Source organism: Corvus moneduloides, chromosome 1 (genome assembly GCF_009650955.1).
Source record: "Corvus moneduloides isolate bCorMon1 chromosome 1, bCorMon1.pri, whole genome shotgun sequence".
In the NCBI taxonomy this organism is placed as follows: domain Eukaryota; kingdom Metazoa; phylum Chordata; class Aves; order Passeriformes; family Corvidae; genus Corvus; species Corvus moneduloides.
Genome location: NC_045476.1, coordinates 34,249,015 through 34,272,920, shown reverse-complemented (window position 1 = coordinate 34,272,920; position 23,906 = coordinate 34,249,015). Strand labels below are relative to the sequence as shown.

The 23,906-nt window shown below is 40.9% G+C and overlaps 1 protein-coding gene across 1 annotated transcript; it reads right to left on the bottom strand.

Moving 5' to 3' along the window:
- Positions 1–3,797: 3,797 nt before the first annotated feature.
- Positions 3,798–21,945, bottom strand: MLH1 (mutL homolog 1). Its single transcript, XM_032104800.1, has 19 exons — positions 21,796–21,945; positions 20,437–20,527; positions 20,214–20,312; positions 19,055–19,128; positions 17,909–17,981; positions 17,535–17,626; positions 16,147–16,189; positions 15,433–15,521; positions 13,256–13,368; positions 12,585–12,678; positions 11,914–12,067; positions 10,843–11,201; positions 9,927–10,075; positions 7,822–7,930; positions 6,925–6,988; positions 6,218–6,382; positions 5,213–5,305; positions 4,739–4,852; positions 3,798–4,212 (listed from the first exon to the last, which is right to left on the bottom strand). Exons 1-19 carry the CDS (start codon positions 21,900–21,902, stop codon positions 4,045–4,047), a joined length of 2,250 nt encoding a protein of 749 aa, XP_031960691.1. The 5' UTR covers positions 21,903–21,945; the 3' UTR covers positions 3,798–4,044.
- Between the last annotated feature and the right edge of the window lie 1,961 nt (positions 21,946–23,906).

Sequence of the window (23,906 nt, the reverse complement as noted above, 5' to 3'; positions counted from 1 at the left end):
GGTGGAGCTGCTGACAGAAGAATTTGCTCATTAGAAAGTAAAGGGAAGGGTTCCCATGTACTGTAATACCTCATGAAGATGTACCTTGTTGACATATGTATATTAGGTTGCCTCCCAGGTGGTATGAAAGTATTTGTCCATGATGTATTTTATTATTCAGTGATTCCTGAAGTTGATCTTCTAATGACTAGGTAATTACTGGAAAGTGTTGTCTTGTGTACCTAATCAAGAGACTGGTAATATAATGAAGTAAAACTTCTCTGTGGTGGAAGTATATTTAATAATTGTTGGGTCTCACTAGATAAAACTATTTTATGTTCTTGCAATTTCTCATTAGTTTATGTTTACTTTTTTTTAACTCCATGCATTTTCTTTTTTTTTTTTTAATGGATATGTTCACTTTCTAAAATAAAAACATTAAAACATGACTGATGTATTATGATATTTCATTGCTCTGTTATCAGAAAATCTGATAAACCACTCCTGTATATGTGGGGTAATAAGGATTCCAGTTTGCAAAGATTTTGTGCAAAATGTGTTATAGTGCTGTTTGCCTGTAGGGAGGCCATGTTAGTGGTAGTGGCACATCACTTCTTTGTTGCATTGGCTTCAGTATGCTCTTCCTAAAGTTCTCTTCTGTGATTGCTGAATGAAAATATAAGCCAGGGCCAAGTTTATCCCTTACATTGCTTCAGAATAGCCAATATCTGTTTCAGAGGATGCAGGTAAGAATAAACCATTAGAAGAAAAAAAAAATTCCAACCCTGTCATTTAACAATGTTGGAATGTTACTAACCAAAGGTCTGAAGCATCTCTCTTACGAGATGAGACAGCAGGAGCTGGGCCTGTCTGGAGGAGAGGGGATCTCACTAATGCACATAAATATCTCTAAGGCAGGTGCCAAGAGGATGGTGCCAGACTATTTTTGGTGGCGCCCAGCAACAGGAGGAGGAACAATGACTGTAAACTAAAACACCGAAGTTTCACCTCAAGACAAGGAGGAACTTCTTCACATTGAGGGTGGCAAAGCACTGAACAGGCTGCCCAGGGAGTTCATGGAGTCTCCCTCTCTGGAGACATTCCAAACCCACCTGGATGCATGCCTGTGTAACCTGCTCTAGGTGACCCTGCTTTGGCAGGAGGGTTGGAGAGGATGATCTCGAGGTCCCATCCAACGCTAATGATTCTGTGAATAAATTCAATGAGAAAAATGCATCTGGGATAGGAGGTCAAAGGTTCCATTAAAGCTATGAACTTCATCTAGGTGCACAACCCATGACTTTACTTGAACACTTTCCTCAATCTGCCATATGAAATTCCTCTGTGTATCTAAGAAATTCAACATATTCTCAGTGCCTATTTCCTCCTGCAGTTCAGTACTTGGAAAAAATTTAATGGAATTAATACAAAAACTGCAAAGCAGAACAAGCCATATGCACTGGTGACAGAAAGCCCAAGGGGTGGGGGTTATTTTGTTACACCGAACATGAATAGTTATATTTGGCAAATGTCAGGTAAAGATTTTGCAAGCCTCTCCTAAACAAGCATCTTTCTTCCTGTGGTGCATGGTTTGGGTGCTCTGCATAGTGAGTTAACTGAGATGCCATGTTCTCATACATGGGTAGTTTGCCAAGGATGTTACTCCCTTTGGTGCATCCACAAATAGTTCCAGTTGCTGCCATGAGAGGCTGCATCTCCTGTAAATCTAAAATGCATCAGTTACAGTATAGAAAGGAGTCAAAACTCAATCTGGATTAATTTTGTTCACTCCTCTCAAACCTACCTGTAAAACCTGCAAAAACTATTGTTCAATCCTGCCCTCCCCAGGGATGTTGTTTCTCTTTGGGTAGCCCCAAATACATCTCCAGAAGAACTTTTCACCAGCCTTTACTAGAAAAAGCTGTTCGCTTAATACAGGTGAGGTGATTGTTCATGGGAAGGCCCGTGGTAATGGACTGAATTGCTTGGCATGACTGTGACAGCAGTGTGGCTATGTGCTCTTAATGGGTTGGGTTTGCTTTTCATTAGGCTTGAAAATGAGGTTTAAGAAGTTTTGTTTCAAGAAGCAGATTTGAATCAAGGATTTAAAAGGAAAAATAACCTAAGCAAGATGTTAACCGAAGTACAATCACCTGCCTGTCATACATCTGTGACAGGAATGTTTTGATTGATGGTTTACTGCAATCTTAACTTCAAAATATATTTTGCAAGAAAGATTTCCTACATTTTTTACCCAAAGGAAGTCAGTTAAGCTGTATCAGGTTGCTTAATGCTCTGAAATATACACAGATTAGAAGAAAAAAAAAGGTATTTGAGCTATCAGTATTTTTCATGTTGTGACAGAAACTTGGCACTATGTCATCAGGTTTCCATTAAATCCCAAAAGGGGAAAAAATACCAAAACCAGAAGAAAATGAGCGTAACTCAAAATATGATTTTGGGGTTTGTTAGTTTTGTGGGGGTCCAGGAACCCGCACAACAGTTTGATGAGGAGCTGGCATTTGTTACATGGCATGTGAGTGCACACCAGACTGCTGCCACACTTAACATACACTGTAAGTATGCCTGTGGTGATCTCTAGACATTTCTCACATGTACATGTCGGAGTCCAGGTTCTTTTGGATGTTCCACAGAGAGAGCTTTTCATGTTCAATATCAAATTTACTTATTTGATATATTAGGTATTACATGTGAAGAGTGATACAGCAGTATGCTGAAATCACAAGACAAGCACACTAGCAAGGGCAAGCACAATGGAATCACAATACAAATATTATTTCCATTAGTAGTTCCTATATTCTCCACATTCTCCATGCCCCCTCATTGCCAGAAGTAATATGTGGGCTGAGGCCAGCTGAAGCCAGATTCTGCTCACTTCAGATGTCATTTGCTGGGCTGCCTGGCTCAAGAAGACATGAATTCCCCAGTAGTTATCCCACGCCAGGATTGTCGTCGAAGAGGGGGAGCAGAAGGAAGGAGACGCTTTCTGGAACAGTGTGGTTTTCTACTATTGAGAACTCCCACTCTTTTGAAGCTGGCACATCATTGGTGAGAAATTATCAGCATCTGCACTTGGCACCCTTGAAATAGTTGAAGTTACACAGCCCCTGTGTTATACTTTACTTGAGACCAGCAGATGCCCATCTGAGAGGACCTGTCTTTTTGGACTCACATCAAACTGCTGCCCTTCATGAGTATTTCTCAAAGGAAGGCAGGGTTTGGCACCTCAGCAATCCAAGAGCATTAATGCTTCTGCTTGTACCAGAGCTGCTTTCAAATGGAACAGAAATCTTTACAGTGTAAAAAATGAAGCTTGCTTTCCTTTTTGGTTTGGATGCTAGATGCCTCTTGGACTTAGAAAAATGTTTTCTCTGTTGGGACAGCCTTGTAAGTAACAGATCTCCTAAGCCCTACTCATTAAATTGGAGACAATTAATATTATGTGTGCATGCTCATTTACTACCTGCCAGAGCATTCCCATTTCTATTCTCTGACTCCTTGATTAAAAGGGAAGAGATTTGCCTTATTTCAGCAAGGGTCCTGAAATATTACAAGCCTAACTCCTGCAGTTATGGATGATTTTAAGTGCTTTGCATGTACATTCACATTGCAGGTACTGTCAGACAACAGTCATGCTTAAAAGAATGCAGGTAACCTAATTTGATTTCCAAAAGCAGTGAAGTTAAAGCACTCACATTTCAACTAAATTAAGCTCTATCTTCTTCCACAATCACTTAACCCAGTTAATTTTCTTCAGTAGAAGTGTATTCTGTCAGCAGATTGGCTAATAGGGAAACTCAGAGTGTAAGTGGAGATTTTATTGTAGGGATTTTGGTGGGTTTAGACAAAGCAAAAATTATGCTTTTTATACTTTGATCAACAGAAGGAAAATAGACCATTTGCTGCCATGTTAGTAGTTTAGTATGATACTAAATCCCCTCTTTTTTTCTTCCATCAAGATTCCAGCTTTATCTTCTACTAAGTAAAATTGAAGGTAACATAAATGGTGTCTATCTAAAAAAACAGTCTTTAATAACTATGTGCTCAACATCTTTCAAAAACTTTATACAGGTCAGGCAGGTTAGCAAGCTGCAAAATGTTGCCATCTTCTGCAAAGTGTTTAGGAGGTAAAAGATGAGTCCTAAAAGCTTTGTAAAGCACATGTTCCACAGTCCATTTCCATGTTGTTGAACCAGACTCAGAATCTTCATTCTGAAATACAGGAAGAAAAGTACAAACAATTAAACCGAGGTTCTGTTTAACTAGAGGACAGCACTCCTTAAAAACTTTACTATGTAAGACTACAGCAATTGTAAAATTCTGCTGGTATTAGAAAAGTTCATTCTATACAGTAAATTCTAAGCTCTGTGAAGTCACTTGCAGAATGGGTGAGCTTAACTGAATGATTGGGCAGATATTTAGACACAGGCTGTATTTTAAATTTATATGCATCCTTGTTCTTCTGTAGAAATATAGCATAAAAAATACATTTCCAACTTGGAGGCCAAGGAGGCTTGTTATAATATTAAGTACACTGCAATGCCCAAAGTTAAAAGGTTCCCTCAATACCTGTAATACTTCAGAAAATTTAAGCCACATTCTTTCAGAATCTTGCCACACTGCTACTTGACTCAGTTCACTGAAAGAGCTGGGATTATAAGTCTATATCTGAAAGAGCAGCAGTTTCCTGTATGTTGTTAGTTATCTGCTCACAGGACTAGTTACAGTATTCTTGTACCTGAGAGTTTGCCGGGTTGGCTTCCTCTATTATATACTGCTTTCTGATGGAGTAGAACATGGATAGTTCTTTACTTAGGCTTTCAAAACACTCCTTTTCTTCATCCCAGTTTACCTGTTACAAAAAAAAAAAGAGTCATCTTACAGAATCTGGGTAGCAGTAAGAGACTTGATAGAGATTCTTAACATGGAAAATTCATATTAATGTATTGGCCATTTTTGTCCTGGTAAGGTAAAATTATAGAATGAAAAAAGAGGGTAGGAATGCAGGCTTTTAAATCAAAATAGAGGCTCATTCAGTCAGTAGTTATAAATACAGAGGCAAAGCATAACTAATCAGTAACCACAGAAAAGCATCTGGAACACGTAACAGTACACTTAAGCTGCACCAGAAACTGCAAAGGAAGGCTGGAATTGCTTAAATGTAAAGTAAAAAAAGTAATTGTGCATTGTTAGAATAATTAAGAGAATATACCTCTGTGGCCAAGCGCAGGATAAACATAGGCAGTCCTTCCAGTGGTGGGACGTAGTTGTCTATCAGAAGTGGTAACCCCGTAAGATTTCCTTCCTGCAAGGCAACACTGCTACTTCAGTAAAAAAAGAAAGTTCTTCCTTGCAGTAAAAGCACCAAAACTGTTACATATTGTAAGACTGTTTCTTACCAAACTCAGTGAGCCTTACAAGTTTCTAAAGCCTGATGCCAGGCAGACATTGCCTGGAAGGAAGAGAGTTATTGGCAGAGTTTAATTTCACAAGGCATGGATTAAGCCACTCAGCTCAGGGAGTGGCTGAATTCAACCTTCTCCTCTAGCTCTAGGATACACAGGCACCACTTCCCGGGCAAACATCCAAATGAAGTGCCTGGGCTTGATGAAGTTGTTCACTTTTGTATAAAGTAAGGGATGCCTTAAAGCCACACAAAAAAGACACATTAAGAGCCACAGTGGTGCTGCAGCCCTGTCTGACTTGAAAACTGGTTAAGATTCACACCTTGTTGGTCAAGAGATCTGCATTAGTTATGGAAGCAATGACTAAATTTTGGATTGCCCAGAGAGGCTGTGGAGTTTCCCTCACTGGACAAATTCAAGAACCACCTGGATGCAATCCTGTGCCGTGTGCTCCAGGATGACCCTGCCTGAGCAAGGAGGCTGGAACAGATGACCCGCTGTGGTCCCTGCCAACCTAACCCCTTCTGTGACTTGGTAACTAATTAAACAGAAACTTTGTGTAGCACCCTTCTTAGAGGCAGCGTAAGTGCTGAGCATTTTTAACGAAAGGCTTATGCCACCTAAAATCTTACTGGAACTAATTCTTAATGATGGTAAGCACTGCAAGCAAACTACTGCAGTTATCTGTCACCAAAATGTAGAATTATGGAATCATTTAGGTTGGAAAAGACCTTTAAGGTTGAATCCAGCCATAAACCTAACACTGTCAAATCCACCATTCATTTACTGTCAGAAGTAATAGCTGCAGTCACCTCATCAATTTCAAGAGAAAGATAATCTTTCAACATTTCAGTCTTCTTTTTCAAAAACTCCACAATGTACTCAGCAAGCCCTTCTTTTGGGCCATCTTCTTCTGTCCAGCCACTTTCGGGATCCTCTAAAGCAAGCATGGAAAGCTCATATAAAGGAGCTGGCTCCTAAAAAATGAAGAAAGCAAAACTTTGGTTAATGATCAGCACACCCTATTGGAAATCTATAGCTTCTTCCTTCACATACTAACTAATTGTAATACACGACATCTGGCCTGCAGAACTAACAGTTCTGTTTATCACAACCAGGCTAAAAAGGTATGAATTTCTTTCTTCTTTCCCTGCAGTCCACAATCCTGCTGAGCACTGTGATATTTTACAGGACGAACACTGGCAAAACACTGTATTTCTGTAATTTGTATATTCAAATTAATTATTTGTCCCAATGTAATGAGCAACAGCAAAACTTGGTGAACAACTACAACTGACACTAATAACAAGCAGCCAGGATGACAATTTAACAGTAGGAGCTACAAAATTACTGAATTTTCTACATTCTTACTGAGAAACAAAACAATACTCTTGTAGTGGACAAAAGCCAACCTGACTGTGCAACCAAAAACCATGCATTTGTCTGAAAGGACAGACATTTTGTAAATACATTGTTTTAAAATCTTTTTATATAGGATATAATGTAAAATTATACTTACAGACAACCTTAAGACTCCAAAGTTTGCAAAGTCATAAATAAGTATCTGGTAGAAAAGTTCTTGGCTAAATTGAAGCATAAAAATTAGTTATATGGACAGGATACCATATGTACAAGTTACCATAATTAAGAAGGGAAAGTATCATCCTGGAAACATCAGATGTATATATTCAGTCCTATTAATAAAGATCTTATTTTAACTAAAGAGTGTAAGGGTTCACCTGCACTATCTAGATATTTACAAGTCTATTTCTTGGTTTCTGACCTCATCAGCCACACTGGTGCAGAAAGGTTACATACTCAAGTATCCAATCCCTATCAATTTATTCCCTGATAGTTTATATTTCCACTTCTTTACTCCTTTACTGCACTGTAAGAAATGCAAAGGAACTGTGAAATTAATAGACATATCTACCTCAAGTCTATTCTCTGATTTGTTACAAAAAATTATGTAGCTGGCCCTGTAAGGCTGCAGAGGCAAAATTACACATTTTGTATTACAATCAAGTCCTGCAGATACTCTTAACCCAGCTGGATACAATGTTTTACGGGACTCTTCTGAAGACTCTGCTCTATACAGTGTGCTGTAGATGATCCTGCAGCAAATTATGATGATGATCATAGAGCATCATGAAGCAAGAAAAATTCTTTCCCTTCCCACTCTCTGTGAGTGCAGAATACAGTAGTTGGCATTTTAGTTACACTGATTCCCTGCAACTTTTCCCAAGTGTGCCAGACTTGTTTCCACTGTTCTGAACTGTGCTTAATCTTTAGCCTCATGACTTTTCAGATAGGCAACGAGAACGATGTTGTTTTCTCTGTAATTTCCTTCCTTCTTCTAATTAGCTTCACAACTGGTACTTATTTCAGCTGCCAACAGGTCTTACAACTCTTTTACCTGAGTTTTGTCGTATTGAGAAGGTACAGCTTTGTCTGATACTGGGCCAGAGCCCACTGAGGACTAACACAACCAACAAACGAGTGATCACGTAGCATCTCCTGAAGTTCTGAAACAATAGAGAGGTGGGGAAGAAACAAAAGGAAGTCATTTCATAGTTGCAGCCTGTCCTGGGGTGATGTTATGAAGCCGCTTTATTCCTAAACCGCCCGCTCACCGCCCAAGGCCGCTGTGCCTTCAGATGGGCCCGGGGGGTGGGGCCGTGGGACCGAGTGCGGGGCACTTTAATGGCTCAGCCCAAGGGCTCGGGGGGCTCTGGGGCTCTGCGGGGCTCGGAGGGAGTGCGCCGGGAGCGCTGTGCTGCTCTTTGGGTTTCTTTTGTGTTCCGCATAGCTGGGAAAAGGTTCTGTTGGTTTTTCTTGTTCTTTTTCCCTTCTCTCTCCCTTGCCTCACTGCCTCCCTTCCCTCCTCGCCAGTCCGGGGAGCCTGCGGGGTGGCCCCGGCTGGTCCGAGCCTGTGTGTCTGTTCCCTCTCCGGGAATTTGTTGTATTTTGAGGTTTTATTTTTATCCTGTTCTACCCTGTTTTGTTTGTGTGTTAATAAACAGTTTGTTTTTTCCACTTTCACTTGCTGTGACCCACTTGTCTTATTGGTGGAGGAAAAGGGTAGGCCCTTTTCCCTTCGGAGCAGACACTCTGGAGTGTTTCCTCCTGAAGTTTTGTCTCCAAAACCGAGACACAACCCTGCCCTCATTTATTTAGTTGAGTGGTTTGTGTCTTCTTAGCATGAAAGTCTCAGATTACTGTTCAGTCCTACTACACCCCTGCTTCTTCTTATATCCCTGTATGACCAATTATTCACAAGTTTTGAAATATTAATAACTTCTGTGCATACTCATACTATTAAAGCATAAGGGAGAATAGTTATTTAACATTTAAACTACAAATGCAAATTAGAAAAAAAAATTAAAATTAAAACCCCTGTGTTTGAATACCTTCCAAGATTAATTTCCAGCCACAGGAGATTGGTGAGGAGCATACATGTACTTCAAAAACTGCAGATGTAAACCAGCTTTGCAGCACAATCTAGGTATTGTCAAACTAAATTCTAAAAGTGTGATAGAATAGGTCCGTAATTTTTTTTTCATAATTTCTTTGTTTTTCTCTCACAAAGTTTTTTTAAATATATATATATGAATGAGAAGGCTGGGAAGGGTATGAGATGTCAGATTTCATAAAAGAGTTCATTTTAGGCATTCAACAAAAAAAATTCACTAGTTGCCATCCTTGGTAGCAGCTTTGTTACAGATGTTTGGCACTGCAGTCACAGCATGTACAAAGCACTACGCTATCCTAATTCCACTCTTATGTTTTCCAAAAGAGGGTAACAGTCTGAGAAAAGATTTCTCTCTTTCCAAAGTCTCTTCTAGGTATTTCTTACAGATGTGAAGATGAGACACAACCATAGGCAGCTTCAAAAGTTCTATCACGCATTTTGAGACATTTTTGGGTATTTTATGGTTCAGGGACAACTCTTTGATTTCAGTATTTAAACAGTGACAGTCACATATGGAATTACTGGCTCAGAATTACCAGTCTTCTTCAAAACATTTACCGCAGCACAAGTAAAGTAAAAGTTCATGCTTTCTAAAGTTTAAGATTCTTAGCAGTTTATAAAGTTATTTATTACAGATGTCTGTGTGGAGTGTCCCCAGTTCTTACAAGCAGAAAAATCAAAACAAATCCAACAGAGCCCCCAGGATGTGATATTCCTAGCATTTAGACATATGAATAATAAGGGTATGAGTCAGGGTAAGTTGCCTTCAGAGGCAACTGAGCTAAGAGGGAAACACCCTAGAAAGAATCGCAAACCATTTACCTTTGTCTAAAACAACTCTCTACAAAAGAGACAATATTTTACAAGTCTCACCATTTCATATAAGTGGGACAGATACAAATAAAAATGAAAAGCAAAAACTTTTGTTAAAAACTTGCTTAGCAACACAGTAAGTTCACTGGGCCTCCTTTTAAATACCTTTTTCCAGTTCAAACAGTCATATTTAGTTGGTGGAATAACAGTAATTTTGAGAAACAAGCCTTGCTTACTTGCATGTGCCTGGTTCTCAATTTCTTCCTGGAGAGTCAACACACTAGTCAAGTTGATAATTCTTCTTCTAGGGGTGCAAGCAGCAGTCATGTCCTTTCTGGTGTGATCTTTCTCCAATTCTATGTCCATGTCTTCCCGTGGTCTCTTCCTGCAATACCAAAACAAAAGGAATTATGTTCAATTCTCCTATCACTTAGGCTAAACACAGCAACAGATGGGATGCTCAATTCACATGCTGTATGTTAACACAGGAAATGCAGACAGTTTCCCAGAAAGACAGTTTTATTTTGCTTCTGAGGAATAATTTGTTAGGAAAGGGTAGTTCAGAATTTTAAGAGAATTTGTGACTCTAATATTAGGCAATTGTTGCTTAAGCACCAAGCAAATTGGGCTCTAAAGGACATGTCTAAATATGTTGGTATTTCTAATGATTTTTTTTCCATGCCCATTTTTCTGTTATACCGGGGAGAGGGAATCAGATTCCCTCAGAAGACTTTGGCCTCTCCTAACAGCTCTTCCAGGAGCTCTAACAATAATAACAGCACTTTTACCTTTGTTAGGGTAATGCCTGTCAAATTCAGTGATGTAGTTTCTATCCCTCCACAAAAGGGAAGCTTCCAGAAAGAGACAGACCAGTATGATCTCCCTAAACTAATGCCATTATGTATATTGCTTCCTGCCTTTCAGTATGCATGGAAATCCTATTCCAGTCACAAAATTTATCACAAATTACATAATTCACAGTTCACAGATTAACTTTAATTTCTCAATAAAATGTCATGAAAAGTTATTCTAGAGAATTTTCCCCCTCTGGAAAAGCAGAAGTCCAAAGAGATCAGAAAAATCTATAGTTTCAGGGCTATGCCATGAAATGAATAGGTAGCCTTGCACCACCTGACGAAAGGTGAGACTCACCTAGAAGGCACAGTCTCAGGAGACAGGTGTCGACTCTCGCTTGGCCCCCCAGGCTTCACTGCATCCTCCTGAACATCAGCCATTTCAACCAGGTCGCTGACTTCTTCCATTTCAGCATCCTGGGGTCTGCCTGCACCCTCTGGAGGTCCTGCATTAACCTCTGCTGTCACTTCAGTGGGGCCTGCACTTAGGGGGTTGTTCACTGGCTGAAGAAAAGCATCCAATTTCTGCTCTCGGGAATCAGTGCGGACCATCTGGTGCGCGTAAACTTTATCGCTGGTTCCCTTCGTAACCACAGAAGGGTTCGCTGCTGATTTTACAACCTCACTGGAAGAGCAGTCAGCCCCTGGAAGCAACGTCTTCATTCAGATATGGGGAAACAAAGAGAAGAGATTGAATAACATTTAAAAAAACCCAGAAAGATCAATCACACTTCTTACTGCTCAGGAGCAAATTTGAAACCCCACCAACACAGTGTCAACTGCTTAAAAGGCCACCATCTTTGCACTTGCTATCCACATAAAGGGAATGTCATCATCTTGGCAGCTAAAATCATTAGTTACCATTCCTTTGTCTCAAAGGAAAAAAATCTTTAAGGTAAAAAAATCACAAGGAAATTAGTTTGTATAAAAATTATAGTAGTTCTCATGCTATGCTTTACATAAAGAGAGAGTAGAATATCTTCCTGACTTTTTTTCTGGTTAGATTAAATCCAAAGTGTTATCAAATACACAGAACAGTTTCCTCAATCACATCATCTTCACATAAACCAGGGCAGAATAAGAAAACAATTTACCACATGTGAAGGCTAACATACTTATAAAATCAAGACAACCGAACAGGTACTTGACAGAAATATACTTAAAGTGTTTCCATACTTTTTTTTTCTCTCTTTTGCCATACTGGTATATTAAAGTGACTTCATCCCTGAAACATAGAGCAAATATCTTAAGGTACCAGTACAACACTTTTAAGTGCCATATCTGCAAAGATTGCACTATTGAACAGAGTAAAAGTATCCCTGATCATGACAATAATGCAGAACTGCCATCACTCCATACACGTTCTCACCTGAGTGAAGTACATCCTCGAAGAATTAGAGCCCAGTAACTTGCTCTCTACCTGTTGTTGCACACGTTCCAGAATACTGTCTTCATGAAGAAAATGGACCTCGTGTTTTGTAGGATGCACATTCACATCTACATTCTGGGGAGCTATTTCCAGGCTGGAAAACATTTTAAAAGAAGTTAACCTAAAATACCCCATGGATGGCAGAGAAAGCAAAAATTGGTTCAAATTTGACAAAATTTGTCCACACAAATTCCATACAAAGAAGTCAAGAAGATCCTGAAACCTGCTAAAGTTGTATTACAGTCAGACTTGTTTCGTGTATTAGAAAATAATCCAAAATCACTCGGCAAAATAAGCTTACATAGGTAAGCTTAAACCAACATCGTCATTGTACAACTACAAAAACCCATTTTTACAAATATCTTTTACTTGCAGCGTCTCATGAATTAACAGGAAAGGACTTCAGCTGAAATTACAGATACTCACTACTTCTAAAAACAAGGTCTGCCTTCTTAAGATTTCCTTGATGTTACTTAATAATCTCCTGTCTCGCAATTAATTACCTCAGTGCAATGCTTAACACTATTACAAGGAACAGAAATGTCCTTCTAAACTACTCACCCTAGTTATATCCTACAACATGAAAAGGCTACATCTTCCTATTACTTTACCTTAAGTATAGGAATGGGTGCGTGCTTTTTGGCAAATAAGCAGCGTACACAGTTTCTATGGCTTTGCGCATAGCGGCTGACTCTACCAACCGATCTGAAACACAGAACACAGCGCTGTTTTCAAAGAGCCCAGCTAAAACACACTGCACAGTGCCCAGCTGCTCCTTCAGACATCTTCATGCTTCGTGTCTTCAAAAGGTATCTGTTAAGCACATTTTCCCCCAAGACCTATTTATTCTTCATATAAAACCAGGAATAGACAATATTTTCTTAGCATGTTTTATACTCAGAAGTATTTTTTCCACAAATGCTGAAATAACCAAACTACCTTTTCATTATTTCATACAGTCAAGGTTTGTTGCAACCGATGCCAGTGTTGGTACAGAATGGAGAGATCACTCAGTGTAAGCTGGCAGGACACAACCATAACCTCGATACTCCTCGGTACTTCTTTAGGCCCAGTTTTAGCTGTTTTCCACTAAATACAGTGCCAAGTGTGATGCACATTACAAATCAAAAAACACTTTAAGATTTACAATTAACTGCAATATTTATTCTTAAAAATGTTTTTAAGAACGTTCAGGTACTTTGTAGGTCTTCAGAAAGTTTTGTTCTTCTGTTTATGTAAGCAACACATGACTGTACATAATGCTGCCTTTTTTTTAACTTACGGTTTATGAAGAGTAAAAATATGCATTTCTTCACTGAGTAGTTTGCATTCGTGATGTAACCTTTCATTTTAAAGGCCAGATTTGCATCTTCACAGCCCACTTCTATCAGTTCCCTATTAAGTTTGACAGAAACACAATCAAAAAATTAATTCTGCAAATTTTGAACAGTACATGATACTCTGTTTCGCCAGCTGGCAGGGTCAGCACAAAAGATACAGACACCAGCTCTAAGGGATGAGTGTAATTACCTGTAGTTCAAAACAGCAAAGAATTACAAAGGGATAACCTAAGTAATGCACCTACTCATTACTACAGAAGATTGCCTACAGTGATTAAGAAGATACATCACCAGTTACCCTAACACTTTACCATCACCCAGATCCACACATCAGCTGGGGAGCCCTGGTCACAGTGCAGGACAGCAGAACCACTCCTGGTAACTGGGAAATCCTACACAGTGAGCTCATTTGTAGGTGAAGACTCCACCTTCGCTGTGAGAGGGTCCAGCTTTTATACTGTTGACTAAAAAAGCCCACATAACCCTAATGCAGAAACATCTGGTTTCATTCTCTTCTTGGGTTCCACCCAAAGCCTGGCCAGGGCTCAAGGAGGAACCAAGGGAGTTGGCTTTGACCATACACCCCCAAACAAGGTCAGATGTCTGATTTCACTGCCTTGTCCATCCTCTAAATTTGGAAAGATAAATATATTCTTATTACACTACATATTTTCCTAATGATCATGCATATTTTGCTAATGAGCAGATAAAAATATCATATAACATATGGTTGGAAGGTTCATCTAAAGGTCAACTTTGGCTCAGGGCCTATTCCTCAATCTCACTACTTCATATACTGATCTATCTTCTATCCCAGTTAATGAAAACATTAGAATTATTTCAGAGCTCAAACACTGACTGCTGGGCCACAATAATTATTCAACCTGAACTGTATCATTTCCTCTTCTCAACTAAGTGTAAACTGGTAATGTTGTATGGTTGGAGTTTGTAAAATTACCTCCATTATCTTTTTAATACTGCAACATATTACAGTATCCACAGCATTATAATCTATTGATAATTCTAACATGCATTTCTTTGTTTAAGTCATTGACAGTGATTGACAAGAACACTTCAAAATTGTCTACAGTCAGGGAAGAACAAGCACATTATTTCTTGGACTACTTTGTCCACTTTTGTCAGTCTAATATGTCTTGGTGGTCTTATGAGTAGTCGTTAAAATGTAAAAACTTCTTTCCAATTCAACTTAAATATATACCAAGTGCCATTTTTATTTGTGTTCAGTTTTTAACACCACCTTGAACTGGGTAAATTAAAAGTTTTGTTTGAAAATAAATTATCACAACATTTATTGTGAAGTGGGCAATTTATCCTGAACTGTACAAAGGAAAAACTCTTGCCAAAGGAGCATCCATAGTAGGAAAAAACGAATACTTAACAAGGAAATACATAAAGCTGCAAACCTTATTACTGAGTAGCCTCTCTATTTTGCTGTGTTTCCTAAAGGTGTTTTCATTAATTAGAAATTACATTCATTAAATGTGAAGTTTGACTTCAGTCAGTAACAGAACAGAATCAAAATGACACCCAGCTATTCATGGGACAAATTCATAACATGAATTCTTCACAGCTGAAAGTCTCATAAAGAGGATTTTTCCTACAATGGCAGATACATCTTCAAAATACAATCTTTTAGTTTTTTAACTTTTCTACCTGATTTACACAGCCTCAGCTAATGTAGCTTTTGTCAAAATAAGAAACCATAAGATTTCAGAAAAAACAATATGAGTAGCTTCAAAATTTATGAGGTAGCAGACAGTAAGAAGAGGTAAGATTTTCATGGTATAGGAAGAGAATATGAACTTGTAGAGAACACAGGTTCAGCTTGCTGTTTTTACATGAGCACTCGGAAAGTTACAAGCAGATGTTTCCTTTTCAGTACATTAAAGGAACAACTTTGTAACTTTCCTCTTCCCTTCGGTGCACAAAAAAAGTCACACATTCTGAAAAGAAGCGAGAGCTCTCTAATTGCTGCACTCCCTCTTCTCTGAAATTAACCTTGAAGGAAGCAAGAAAAGTTATCATAGCCCATGGTATTTAAAGAGAAAAGGGAGGGTGATTCACTGGAATATCAAAAGGAAACTTGACATCAACATACCTGCTAACAGCATTTCCAAAGATGGCCCTAATGTTGTCCACTGTTGAGGCGTTGGATAAGGTTCTAACATCTGACACGGTGTCACCTTGCTAAAGAGGGCAGAAATGAGTGTCAATCAATTCACCTTTCGGGACAAAGTTTAAGAAATACTTTAAACTACACAATAACATTTCTAAAACAAAGGCAGGGAACAACATAACATCATTATATTGTTTTGTATTCTTATTTACTTACTTATGTTCAAAAAGCAATGGATGGTAAATGGCACGTATTTACAAGATCAGCTGGAGCACATCAGACCCACTGAGGCTAGTAACTCTACCATGGAAAGTGAGGAACACACTCAGTTCAGTAAATAATTATCAAGAACGGCACAGAATGAGGGTAATCTACCCCAGCCTCTTTCATATAGTACTTAGTAACCAGCCTCTCCAGAGAAGCTGAAACAGCTCATAAAGCTAAACCAAATACAGCACTGACCGCACAGAAACATACAAACTCCTGACAAATATATTTTTGTCTTGCTTACTTCTAACTGATGTGCTTTCTAGGCAAACTGCACCAACAGTGCAGTACAAGGGAAGGCTCTGCGTGCTGTCCCTGCTCCAAAAGATGCAGTGCAAATTTTCTGGCATTTTCAGATACACACATTATGTATATATACACAGGCACATACAGACACACAGTGAAGTTACAAAGACTTTATCTACACACCTTTTTAACTGAAAAGCTGATGCCTGAGTTATGGATAGCATACCTGAAAAACACGTAAATGTAAGTCTGCAGTATGTGGAAGAAAAGTTAATTGTTTCCCCCGATTGCTGAAAAGCAGCTAGTAATAGGGGCAAGCAATTTCACTTCCTGTTAGACAGTAATGCAATTTGAGCCAACCTGAGCTTTTGTAGACTGCATAGCTAAAAAAAAAAAGCGTGTCCTATTTATAACTCAACTGTAACCATAAGAAATTCAAGGATTAGCTTAGCTTATTTCTCAAAAAAAAGGATCGGCTCCTACAGACCTGTTTTTTCAGTTTCACTGCACAGGTTTAACTAAATAAAAACACCAAAACATCCTAAGTACAACAGAAGCAAGTCTCAACTACTAGGGAGAAGCATCTGAATAATGGCTGGCCCACCCTTATAACTTCCCCTACCCAGACAGTTCAGCTATTTGTGATCCCACAGCTGAGATCTGATACACTACAGCTCCACAATGTTGGCTCAAACTTCCAGGGAAATTACTGCATAGTGCATAAAAAAAACACCACAGAACCTTGCACAATGAGAAATGTAAAAATGCAGACAAAGATTAGACTGCTGTGACTGTGAACTCAAAAATTCAAGTGGAAAAAACCACCAAAATTAAGTAACAGAAAAATCCTAATGAAAAACAACAACCAATGAGCTGGAGGGCTGTAACTCAGGAAGACTTCAGATCATTCTGTTTGACAGAGCAGCAGGAGCTGACCTTCCACCTCCTGGCTGAAGTCTGCCTGATCCAGTAAAGACTCTTAAATAGTTCATTTGGGGAGTAGGCTAAACCTTGGTATACAGTCTTGCTACTCTTTGCTACCTTTCGTGTCTTCTGAAAGTCTAAAGCAGTTCTTTTGCTTAAATTGTGCAGATCCTGCTTGCAAAGCCTCTGCACGTGGCAAAAGATGCAACCAAGGGGCCCAGGCAAGGAACATCTAGTGGCTAAAGTGACATTACTCCTTTTTGGGGATGTTAAGTCGCCATTCAACTTTTCTGTATTCAGCCAAATCTCAATGTTCCTGAGCAGATTTTACATTAATTCTATTCAGCCCAAGTACATTTAAAGTTCACTTGAGTTCAAGTCCATCACCATTTCTTTGCTGGAATTCTTAGAAATAATTAATAGTCACAGATAGAATACACTACTTCCTATGTGGATTTTTCACATCAAATTGGACAGACTGTTATCTGGTAGTGCACACTAAAAAATAGCTTAAAAAAACCTTAACAAACAAAATCACCACCACCACCAACAAAATGACACCAAACATACACTTGCCAGTCCCTCTGAAAAACCCTGGTACTCCCTATAGCAGTATACAGAATTGGGAGCCTCCTATTTCAGTTTACCTGCTAACAACTTCTAGTATTTTTGCATATTCTTCATTTGGATTCTTTAAAGCCTTCCTCCTTGTATTTACATTGTAAAAGAGATCTTCAACCTACAGAGAAAAAGTTCACAATTAAAAACAATTTTTAAAATTCTCTCTTACTATAGAATTAATCTAAATCCATCCTGTTAATTTTTATTTTATATATAAATTTTCTGAGAATACTTTAGTTTATGAAGAATCAACATTCAATTTATTCCTTGCCTCCCTACGTTCACCTGACAAACTGCAGCTCCAGAGGTGATACTGTCATGTACCTTACAACGTAATTGGTGCAAGCCTAACAAGCAAGGAACAGAAAAGGAACAAGAGAAAACGGGCACTAAAACCTACCGTGATCTGAGTTCCTTGGTTTCCAGCACAGGGCTTTGGAGGGGCTTTGATTTTTCCATCACTGTAAGTAGCTCTAGGCAGAAAATAAAAGTTGTCAGACATCTAGATTTACAGGAGGGCGGACATGGACAGATGACAACAAAGGAAGAAAACAAAAGAAATCCCATCATTGTCACACTCCTCCCAGCAAACAATTTGGGACCCTGAGAATTAGCTTTCTACACCTTTCCGCTAGAGCAAAACTGTCTTCGCTGATTTTAAGAGCCAGAGGGGCAGTGGGGGGATGGGAATAATAGCAGAGGAAAGGAGGCAGGTCATGGCATATGTGTTTTGAAATTGTATTACTGAGACTTTTCCTCTAAAGGCAGGATTACTGCAATTTTCTTTAATAGGTAGACATGGCCTAATAACAATTCTCTCACTAGACTTTACACTTCAATTATGCTAATGAGAAATTCTTGACTTTAGTCTGTTTCCTTTTTGACACTAACAGAATTTTGAGCATAAGAGATTTCTGACCCACGTAGGTCTTTCAGCAAGTTACACAGATGCATAAATTCAAAGGACAGACTTTATTGTGCTGTCTCACATACCCTGTGTATTTAGTGCAAGAAAGACAACAGCCACACAATCTTTTGAAAAACCAAGATTCAGAACATCTCTTTTTTACCACTTCCTTTTCTTAAAAGTAGTTAAGAAATTAATGGAAAAGCTTGCTTATAATTTAGATTAAGTTTTCAAAAGAACATTCAAAACTCTTTTTGGATAGGATAAAGCACCACAGGATAACAAACTAAGCTGTAAGTTCCTATGCTGAGACATCCGAAATTTGCTTGACACAATGCCCATAATATATATGTATAACCTTTTATCCTGAAATGGAGAAAAAGACAAATGTTTAGCCTACATTAACTACTGAAGTAGAAGTTCCTTCAAGATCTCTTGCCTCCCCAACCTACCTCCACCAATTTTAAAATACATTATTTAGCTCAAGCTTCCATTTACAATTTGGAAAAATACATTTTCTCATATTCCAAGCCTTTTTGGTACCTACTCTTACCATACCCTCTTCCGTAATAGGAGCTCTGAAATAGATACATCTGTTACTGCATGCAGCAGAAGTCACCTGGATAATAGGTAGCATACCTGAATGCACACTTTGCATCAACTGTTTTAGTTGTTACTGTAACATGGGCAACGTGACTGATGCTGGCCAAAGCCTAGGAAAAGAGAAAGCATCTTTGTAAACCTTGCTCTGGAGAACACTGAGGCATGTCCACACTTTAAACACCATCACTAAATTTCAATATACCACTTGCAAGTAATTAATAAAAATCCTTACAAGGAAATTGCTGGTCAGTAAAGCTTAAAAAAATGTTAGTATCTATAATACTGAATTTAATCCAGGAGATCCTTCTGGCTTCCCTAATATTTCATTATCACTGACAATGCAAGTGGTTAACCACGTAGCATAACTAAAAGAAATTTGCAAAATTATTACAGTTGTGCCTTTTTCATGTTAACAAGAAAGCAGTTGGAAGGTTTTAGCTGTTACTTTCTCACTCCTGCCCAAGTCTTTCTCTTGACTGCAAGTAACATTACAAAGTTAGGTCATAATGGTTTTCCTGGAAAACTCAATGGACATGTCCATACAGATGAAACCAGCCTCAGGACCAGACTCCACTGACTGTGGAGATGACTATGTTGAAAGTGTGTGAGGAGAGGACTCAAGTAGTCTACTCTTTGGAGCATGTGAGGATCTCTGTATCTGAGCACAGGACACACACTTATATATCTTGTTCATCCAGAGGAGAAAGTTAAGCTCATCCTTGACTGTTCTTCCAGAGTTTAGATACAGCCTATAAGAGTATGAAAAAACAGTATATCTGAAGGGTAAGAGATACTAACTTTGTCTAATAGCAAAAGAAAAGGAAGACCACTGTACATTTTGAACATTTCGTTTTAAATGTGGTATTTAGACAAATGTCTGACATCAAAGATTCACCTTCAACTCAAATCTTCCACTTTTATCTGTAGGTTCCTGAACCATCATTTGAGAAGACAGGCTTTGTTTCAATTAAAAAAAAATCTTAATCCAGAAAGCAAAAAGAATATATACCTCCCTATAGGAATCCACCTAATCTTGGAAGACACTGAAATGTATTTTGAATACTATATTCACATAGCAGACTCTCTCAGAAAACAGAAGCTTCTGTAAAAAGTACTGGGAATGAGACAGTATGTACAGCCCACTACAGCAGAGTAACAACAATGAACAGTTTCAAAACCTTGATGAAGAGCTTACCTCGCCCCTAAAACCGTATGTAGAAATACTAGCCAAGTCTTCAAATTTTTGCAGTTTACTCGTAGTAAATCTCTCACATACAATATCCAGATCTTCTTTCTATGTGAAAGGGACAAGCAATAGTCACTCTCTGAGTTTTTTCAAGATCAGAAACACCAATTGAAATAATTTTTAAAAGGTAGTATTAAACAACAGCATATACCTGTCAACTCTGTTTACTTACTCTGATACCACAGCCATTATCTTGGACCTGGATGAACTTCAGACCACCTTCTTTAACTATTACCTGGATACTCGTAGATTTAGCATCCAAACTGCAGAAACCAAAAAACCAAGAAAGCAATTTCAATCCCAGAGTTCTGCTTAATATCTTTATCCATGACCTGGATGATGGGATTGAGTGTACCCTTAGTCAGTTTGCAGATAACACCAAGCTGGGCAGAAGCACTGATCTGCTGGAGGGTAGGAAGGCTCTGCAGAGGGATCTGGTCATGCTGGATTGATAGGTTGAGGCAAATGGTATGAGGGTCAACAAGATGAAGTGCCAGGTCCTGCCCTTGCGTGACAACAACCCCATGCAATGCTACAGGCTGAGGGGAGAGTGGCTGGAAGGCTGCCACATGGAAAAGGATCCGGGGGTGCTGCTCTAACAGCTGGCTGAACATGAGCCAGTGTGTAACCAGGTGGCCAAAAAGGCCAAAGGCATCCTGGCCTGTATCAGCAAAAGTGTGACCAGCAGGACAATGAGTGTTCCCCTGCACTTGGCACTGGTGAGGCCGCACCTCAAATCCTGTGTTCAGCTTTGGGCCCCCCACTGCTAGAAAGACACTGAGGTGCTGGAGCATGTCCAGAGAAGGGCAGTGGAGCTGGTAAAGGGTCTGGAGCACAAGTCTGATGAAGAGAGGCTGAGGAAGCTGGGGGTGTTTAACCTGGAAAAAAGGAGGCTCAGGAACGACCTTATTGCTCTCACCTCCCTGAAAGGAGGTTGTACCAAGGTGGGGATTGGCCTCTTCTCCCAAGGAACAAGTGATGGGTCAAGAGAAAACCGCCTCAACTTGCGTAAGGAGAGATGTCGATTGGATATTAGGATACATGTCTTCACAGAAAGGGTGGCCAAGCATAGAACAGGCAGCCAAGGAAGTGTTTGAGTCGCTGACCCTGGGGGTATTTAAAAGACCTGAAGATGTGGTGCTTAGGGACATGGCTTAGCGGTAGACTTGAAGTGGTGGGTTAATGGCTGGACTTGACAATCTTAAGGGTCTTTTCCAGCCTAAATGATTCTGTGAATGCTAACTTGGCTCCGAAACCAAACGATTCATAAGTTTCTCAAACAAGAACAAAACAAGCCGGAGCACAAACGCAGACAGGAACGCGGCTTTCCGAGCGGAGCTGCCCTCCCGCGCGTTCCGTACGAGCACACACAGGTACCGCCCCTCCTCGGCACCCGGGCTCCCGCTCGCCCCTCGCTGCCCGCCGGGACGCGGGGCCGGGACGCGGGGCCGGGACGCGGTGTCAGCCCCGGCAGAGCCCCCCCGCCCCACGCAGCGCGGCCGGGCTGCGGGAGGGGCGCACCCCGCGTTACCAGTTCTCGATCATCTCCTTGATGGCGTTGGCCGGCCTCTGGATGACCTCGCCGGCGGCGATGCGGTTCACCACGGCCTCATCCAGCCGCCGGATGACGCCGGCCATGGGCGCCGCGCGGGGGCCGCGCTCGCGCCGCGGCCGGGCGGGAAGCGGGGCGGGGCCGGGGCGGGGAGCGCGCACGCCGCGGCGGAGGGGCGCGCCCCCTGGCGGCGGGAGGCCGCGCTGGGAAGGCGCTGAGGGAGCGGAGGCCGGAGCCGCCGGGGCCGCGGCGCGCAGGAGCCCCGCGGGTGTCTGACCCGGGCGGCCCGGGGGACAACAGGCTGTCCCTGAGCCAGCAGGCCCTTGCGGCCAGGAAGCCCAGCGGTATCCTGGGGTACATTAGGAAGAGCATTGCCAGCAGGTCGAAGGAGGTGATCCTGCCCGTCTACTCAGCCCTGGTGAGGCCACATCCGGAGTGCTGTGTCCAGTTCTGGGCTCCTGGGTGCCAGAGAGACTTGAGCAGGTCCAGAGGAGGGCAACAAGGATGACTGGGGGACCGGAGCATCTCCCTTACGAGGACAGGCTGAGGAAGCTCGGCCTGTTCAGCCTTGAGATGAGATGACTGAGATGGCACCTCATTAATGTGTATAAATACCTAAAAGGTGGGTGTGAAGGAGATGGAGCCAGTTTCCCTGGTGGAGCCAAGCAATACAATGAGAAAGGCAATAGGCAGAAACTGATGCACAGGAAATTCCACCTGAATATGAGGAAGAACGTCACTGTGTGGGTGACTGTGCACTGGAACAGGTTGTCCATAGAGTCTGTAGAGTCTTCCTCACTGGAGACATTCAAGAACCACCTGGATGCAATTCTGTGCCATGCGCTCCAGGATGACCCTGTCTGAGCAGGGAGTTTGGACCAGATGACCCGCTGTGGTCCCTTCCAACCTGACCCACTCTGTGCTTCTGTGAACTGCTACGAGCACTGTGGCATGTGTGTCCATCAAGGCTGAGCTCTGTGCCTATGACAGCAGGACTGCACTGGCTGTGTGGCTGCCACTACATGTCTCCAGTTGCAGGATGCTTTCCAGGGTGTTCCTGTGTCCACAGTGATATATGTCTGGGCAGTCACAGTTACATGTTCTTACTCAGTAATTACTTAAAAATATAAAGCAGATCCTTATTTGTGCAACGGCTAAAACTTGGCAGAAACTCCCAAGCTTTGGGGTCTCTTGAGGTTTGGAGACATTTGTCCAGCAGAGCTCTTGCTTTCTCTGCCAGTGCATATGGAAAGGGTGGTTAAGTATTGGAATGGATTGCCCGGGGATGTGGTGGAGTCAACAGCCCTGGTGGTGTTCTGTTACAGCGGGGATTACTGTAACAAGCATATATCAAACCAGGAGTCCCGTGGAAAAGAAGTATATAGACAGATTTGTGGTAGATGTTTCAGGGAGGTTTATTTCTCCAGCTGCATGGCCGGGGCAGTGCTCAGGAACTCCTCCAGTCACAGGACCCGAGGGTCCTTGGCCACACAGGGGAACACAAACCAACCAATGGGGAATGAGGCTGAGCAGGGGCAGGGAAACCCCGTGTCTCCCCTCGGGGCCCCTCTCCCAGGGCTACATGGCAGGGGAGGAGACCCCAACATCTCACCCGTTTTATTTTAATAAAAGGAGAATGAAAACAACTGCATAAACATAACAAGAACAGTTTCAAAACAAAACAAGCCACCCTCCTGAGTCTTTAAATGTCCAAACAGATTCTGTGGAACATCTTAGGGCTGACAGAAGGGAGACAGAACTCTCCGGGCATGCTTTGTGGGGAAACTGAGGCAGGAGAGGGTTTAATTTCTTCTCTCCCTCTTTTCATCCCCCCCTTGGCATCGGAGAGGAATTGTAGGGAAATGGAATTGTATAGGGAAGCCATGGGGTGAAAAACAGATTAGGAATAAACTGGGGATAGGGTAAACTTAGGAAAGGGTTCATATTGGGTATAGGGTAAAAGGGGAAAGTAGGCTGTGGGTAGGGAAATTGCTGGGATGGATATTGTTTATAATTTTGTGCATAATGGCTGCCTTTGATTGGAATACCCCCAGGCCCAGTAACATTTGCTGCTTGTAAACCCTTCTTTC

Coding starts and splice junctions, on each gene's coding strand:
- MLH1 (XM_032104800.1), bottom strand. CDS start 21,902: ATGGCCGGCGTCATCCGGCGGCTGGATGAGGCCGTGGTGAACCGCATC. Junction 20,528..21,795: donor AAGGAGATGATCGAGAACTG/GTAACGCGGGGT, acceptor TGGTTTCTGCAG/TTTGGATGCTAAATCTACGA. Junction 12,068..12,584: donor CACCCATTCCTATACTTAAG/GTAAAGTAATAG, acceptor AATGTTTTCCAG/CCTGGAAATAGCTCCCCAGA.